This window comes from Trichechus manatus, unplaced genomic scaffold (genome assembly GCF_000243295.1).
Source record: "Trichechus manatus latirostris isolate Lorelei unplaced genomic scaffold, TriManLat1.0 scaffold00020, whole genome shotgun sequence".
Classification (NCBI taxonomy): domain Eukaryota; kingdom Metazoa; phylum Chordata; class Mammalia; order Sirenia; family Trichechidae; genus Trichechus; species Trichechus manatus.
Window position 1 is genome coordinate 14,426,634 of NW_004443956.1, and position 6,000 is coordinate 14,432,633.

The following is a 6,000-nucleotide window of genomic DNA, read 5'->3' on the forward strand; positions in this document are numbered from 1 at the left end:
TATTTATTGATGGACAGATATTAATTTTGATTTTGTTGACCATCAATTATAAATAACTGGCTCTTCAAATTATAAAAGAAAAGCACCATAACTGTAGTTTATGCACGTAGGCACATTAAAAACTGTGCTAAAGGTAAAGTGGTATTATCAATGTGAACTCATTCACATACATGTAGTTTGGAGCCTATCACTAAAATGGACTACCATAACTAACTCTCAATAGGAACTATGTGATACGCATCCCTAAAGCCTAGATATTTACCTCAATATTATTTTCCACTAAAAGACTAGTAATCCTTAGAGAGTAGCTGATTTCACATGTTGGGGCAGAGGGAACTAAAGATGGGTCTGAAACATACTTTTTTCTTGCCAAAGAGCAATGAGCTTTGAAAAGTTTTGAGATGATATTAAAAGAACTCAGAAGCCAGTTGAAAGAGGCTCCCACTAGCCAAAATAAGACAATTTAAACACTGAAAAGAAAAATGTAAGATTAACTAAAACAAGGTAAGTTTGCAGAGCACTGATTAACTCATGATTCTCAAACAAACAGAATGTCTCTTCAGGTGATTTTATTCATATAGGAAAACAGAGACTTGTAACAGCCACCACAAGATATAATACAAACTGGTCCCTGAGCCTTCATGCTACTTTCCTAATGGCCAAACATTTCTAGGACACACTCCTATTACATAATACTCTCATATTATTACAAATCGTTAAAAAATTTTGTCAAGACAGAATTTACAGAAATAAGAGGACCTCCCAATAAACCCTTGGGCCTTGCAATATACATAGAGCAGTTTTAGCCTTGTGGCAGGCTCGAGTTTACTTTTAAACTCACTAGAAATTTATGGAACTCTTCTCTTTGTTTCAGTGTAGTTTGTAGGTTGGTAGTTTTGACAGGTGTTGAAATCTTTATGCTTGCCTTTACTATTCTCCTTGCCCCATGTGTCCACTGAAAGAAGTGACAAAGGCCTTTCCAAGAGCAAAGCACAGCAAGGACTAACAAAACGGTGGGCATCATTTTAACTTTAGCATAAAGGCCAGAGATATCATTCTGCTCCTGTTAAAATGTTTCTCAAAACCTTATTTGCCTTGACTTCCCATAGGGGATAGCGTGAGAAGACAGTCCAAGTACAAGCTAAGAAAAAATTTTAATGTCAGAATTTTGTGGTGATACATCAAGAACAGTAGGTAGCTTAGAAAATAAAGAAAAATGTTACACTGCTTCAATTACTGAATTGTATGCCTAGTATGTGTCTAGAAGTACTCTAGGCACTGGGATAAATCAGTAAACGACAAATCCCCTGATCTCATTAAGCTGACACCCTAGTGTTGAAGGCACACAGTAAACAAATATGTAATAAATTGTCATATCTGTTAAATACTAGGAAGAAAAATGAAGAAGAGAATAAAAGTGGCAGGCGTTCTTTTTAGACTGGGTCAGGGGAGGCCTCTGAGGAGATAGCATCTGAGTAGAGACTTGACTGAAGTAAAGAGGAAGTCACATAAATACCTGAGAGAAAAGTGTTCCAAGCAAACATGAGAGGACGCACAAATGTCTGAGGAAAGAATGGATTTAGAGTACTCCAGGAATAGCAAGCAGGCCAGTATGGCTTGAGCCCAGTGAGTTAGGGGAAGACAAGTAGAAGATGTGGTTTGAGAGGTAGCCAAATTCAGATTATTAGATCTTAAAGATTATGGTACAGACTTCAGATTTTATTCTACCTGTCCCCATTAGCTTTGGAAGGCTAACAACAGTAAGACCCAAAGGTTCTTACTTTGGGTTTTAAAAGGATCGCTCTGGCTATTAGGTGGACAACAAGATCATAACGGGACAAAAACGAAAGCAGTGAGACCAGTTAGGAAGCTACTGCAGCAGTCCAGACAAGGAGTGGTGGTAAGATCTGGAGTGACAGCAGTGGAGGAGATGAGTCATGGTTGGATTCAGGACATATCGTAAAGGTAGAGCCAAAAGGATTTTCCAATAGGCTGAATTTTAAACAAGAGAAGTCAAGAACACCTTGTTTCTGGCCTGAACAATAACATGGTGTCATTCATCGAGGTAGGGACACTGGAAAAGGAGAAAGCTTCAGAATAACAATAAAAAGTTCCGTAGCAGACATATTTAAGTTTGAGATGCTTTTTAGATATCTAAAAGATGCTGAGAGATAGAGGTAGTGCTACAGGCAAAGAAAGAGCTGATAATATAGTTTTTAGAGTCACCAGCACATAAAAAATAAAAACCCATTGCCGTTGAATGGATTCCGACTCACAGCGACCCTACAGGACAGAGTAAAACTGCCCCATAGGGTTTCCAAGGAGTGGCTGGTGGATTTGAACTGTCGCCCTTTTGATTAGCAGCTGAACGCTTAACCAGTGCACCACTATGGCTCCACCTGCACACAGACAACATTTAAAGTGACTAAATCGAATGAGATCACCTAATGAGTGAGGATATGGAGAACATATCTGAGGACTAAGCCAACATTTGGAGATCAGGAAGGGGAAAGGAATGAGCAAAGGAGAATGAGGAGAGGCCAGTAACCAAAAGAGTGTGGTGTCCTGAAAGTCAAGTGAAGAAATAGAGTTTCAAGGAGAGAGTGGTTGACTGCGTGAAATGATAACACAATGGTTAAGTAGGATGAAGACTAAAAGCCGGTTTTGGCAATACGGAAATCACTGGTGACACTGACAAGAACAATTTAGTAGAATGCCAGGAAGAAAGTCTGATAGGAGTGGTGGGTCATAAGTAAATGGTGAAAATATAAGTAGGAACCATTAACTATAAAGGACCCTTTCAAGGATTTTTGCTACAAAGATGAGGGGCTGAAAGGAGATATATGATCAAGAGAGGATATTTGTGTTGAAGAGGGGTGATGTTGTAGCACATTTATATGCTAATAGAAATGATTCACTAAAAAGGAAAAATTCTTGATTCAGAAAAGCAAGGAAAATTGCAGGTGTAAAGTCTGTAACAGGGGAAAGGGGATAGGATCCAGGACACAAGTTGAGGGGCTGGCCTTAGACGGTCACAGAGCTCCATCATCCCATTTTATCAGGAGAAGGTACAGTGTATCGTTAGAGATGCAAGCAGGAAAGTAGATTTGATGGTGAGTGAATGTGGAATTCTTCTCTGATTTTTTTTTGAAATAGGAAAGATCATCAGCTGAAGAATGAAAAGAGGGAGTGTTAGAAATCTATGAAACCAGTCAGCAAAATTGTATGTTTTTCTCCAGCCATGTTTGGCTGCTTGAATGAAGATTTCTGAGTTGTGTCATCAAAACAAGACAGTGGGAGAATGCAAAGGACTTCAGGATGTGTAAGAGAAATGACTAGGCTGATGGATCACTGAATCTGAGCTAGAAAAGGAGGGTGAGAAACAGTACCTCTATGGTAAAATCACTGGATTGGAGGATTCAATATGGAGTATTGCTATGGTGTGGTTATTAGGAGAGAGCAAGTTGGAAAAAGAAAAGGTGATCATCAGAGCGTAGGATGCTTGAAACTGAGATTTTAGAGTGAAACAGCAATTGTCCTAGTGATTGGTAGAATGACAAAGGCTAAAGTATGGCCATGAGTAGCAGAGATAGGTTAAACAACAGGATTTTTTCCGGGAATCAAGGAACTGAGAGGCCAGGACATTAGATTATCAAAAATGACTACGGGAGAAGCAGTGGAGAGTAAAACAGAAAGGCAGGTGCTAAAACTTCAGTGAATGTGGGAGGGTGACCAGAAAGGATGCGACATAAAGGGACAACATGTGGTACAGTCTGATAGCATTGTTTTAAAGGAATTTGTAAGTAATCCTTATGTTGAAAAATGTCAATTCAAAAAGATGTTTTACTAGAAAATAAGTAAAAGTATACAGAACAGAAAAACATAAAGAAAAATCATATAAAAGAGAATTAATGGAACTTATATTGAGTCAAGTTCAAAGTAAGGTGGTAACGAATGTACACCAAAGGGGAAATGTAGAATTCTAAATTCCCAAGCTTCACTCTTATCACGCTAACTAACCGGTCCCTTTTAGAAGAGGAGCTGGGAACTGTAAAATGTTTGAAGGCTTTCCAAGAAATATAACTGCATAACGGCTACACACTTGACAACCATAGCATTTTCTGGAAAATTCTATTTTAAAAGATATAGCAATTTCTAGTCCCCTAAAAACTATGTGACATTCTGCAAGGGTCAAGGAGATGACATTTAACTTCACAAAGAAAGCCTATCACTATGTCTAAAATGTCACCAACTCATGAAAATCACTACCAATGACAGACCATCTCACGTAAATATACTCCAAATACAATATGAATCCTAGTCTCTGAACTATAGAAGGAGCCCTGGTGGCGCAGTGTAAGTTATGCACTAGGCTGCCGACTGAAAGGCTGGCAGTTCAAACTCACCCAGCAGCTCCATGGGAGAAAGACCTGGCAAACTGCTCCCATAAAGATTATAGCCTAGAATCTCCAGTGAAGCCATCTGGGCCAAAAAAAAAAGAAAAGAAAAGGTCCTCCAAGGTCGAAAAGGGATAGTGTTGACATGTCATGGGGTTGTGAACCAATGTCATAAAACAATATGTGTACTGACTGTTTAATGAGAAACTATTTGTTCTGAAAACCTTCACCTAAAGTACAATTAAAAAAAAAGATTACAGCCTAGAAAACCCCATGGGGCAGCTCTACTGTTTCACCTGGGATCACTATGAGTCAGAATCAACTCAACAGCATCCAACAACAACAACCATGTATAAATTTTATAAATTACTCTGAGCAACCTACTCTAACTACTGTTTACAGATTCGCAATACACATTAGCTTATTAAAGTCATCAAAAACTCCAGGAGAAAAGAAAACTGTTTGGTCCAGCTTAGCCCAGCATTTCACAGTATTATTGGTAATGGAACATATTTTTTTCTTAACACACATATTAACACAATAAGCTTTAAACAAACACTATATGGTTTATAAACCAGAAATATACTGTGAGCTACCATACTAAATGACTGGAACAACTGACTATTTCACTTTTAACTTTTCTCTGATAAAACCTTTCATCCACAGATATTAAATAATCTGTACTAAATCAGGGCTTAAGGAAAAACAAAAAGAGATAGGGAGAACTTGGTTTTTTCAGTAGAGTTCACAACAGTTATAAAACTATTTAGGCAGATGATAATTTTAGAACTAAGTATATAAACAAAAGCTAAATGTGTACATTGTTATGCGTATTTCCTAAAAATTCATATTAAATTTTGATACCTGTTTCCACAGTATTTTCTGTTTCTGTTGTCTCCAGTCCATCCATGCTATCTTCATCCTCCACTGTAGTTTTTCCTCTACTTCGAGGCCTACAAAGAAATAAATATATGTAGTTAAACTTTGAGCCTTAAAATTATACTCAACATAAAGCACAAGTTGAAAGAATACAAAATAAAAATAATTTAGGCACTTTTTCTAACATTTACCATATCAAATAGTGAATATGAGACTTCAAGGTCATTTTCTCCCTCAAATCTAGCCCTTCCTATACCTAAATGTGAGGCTAGGCCCAGATTAATACATTTGTGTCATAATAACTCATGTATTTAGGTACTCCTCATTTTTATTTTTGTTCCTCCTTCAGCTGATCTTCAGATGGCTCCCTATGACTACAGAAGTGGTTCTTAAGTACCTAGTAAGCTCTTTTCAAAGTTCATATGCCTGCGTAGACTCTACATCTAATGAAACTGAGGAAGGATACACATATGTATTTTGAAAAAACTCACACAGGTGACTGTAATGCACATCCCTGCACAGTATTCAAATAAAACTCTAAAAATTAAGTATGATCTAACCAATGTCACTATAAAGTGCAATGTAACTAAATTTATAAACACTTCAGGAAAGTAAACTAACAATAAAAGTTGTGGCGAGGTGAGAGTCTCTTACCCAATGCAATAAAACAAGATACCTATAAAAGAAAAAGAAAAAAACCTAATGCTTTTAAATTTTTTTGAAC

The 6,000-nt window shown here is 37.4% G+C and overlaps 1 protein-coding gene across 11 annotated transcripts in view; it reads right to left on the reverse strand.

Moving 5' to 3' along the window:
* Positions 1 to 5,350, reverse strand: part of KMT2C (lysine methyltransferase 2C) — a 313,148-nt gene extending 307,798 nt beyond the window's left edge. For 10 of the 11 annotated variants that reach the window (XM_023727962.1, XM_023727957.1, XM_023727958.1 and 7 more), the window contains exon 1: positions 5,262 to 5,350. In XM_023727962.1, coding sequence (XP_023583730.1) covers positions 5,262 to 5,307 — 46 coding nt within the window. In that variant the 5' untranslated portion in view covers positions 5,308 to 5,350. The remainder of the gene's footprint in view (positions 1 to 5,261) is intronic. The other variant, XM_023727966.1, reaches the window with a different exon arrangement.
* Between the last annotated feature and the right edge of the window lie 650 nt (positions 5,351 to 6,000).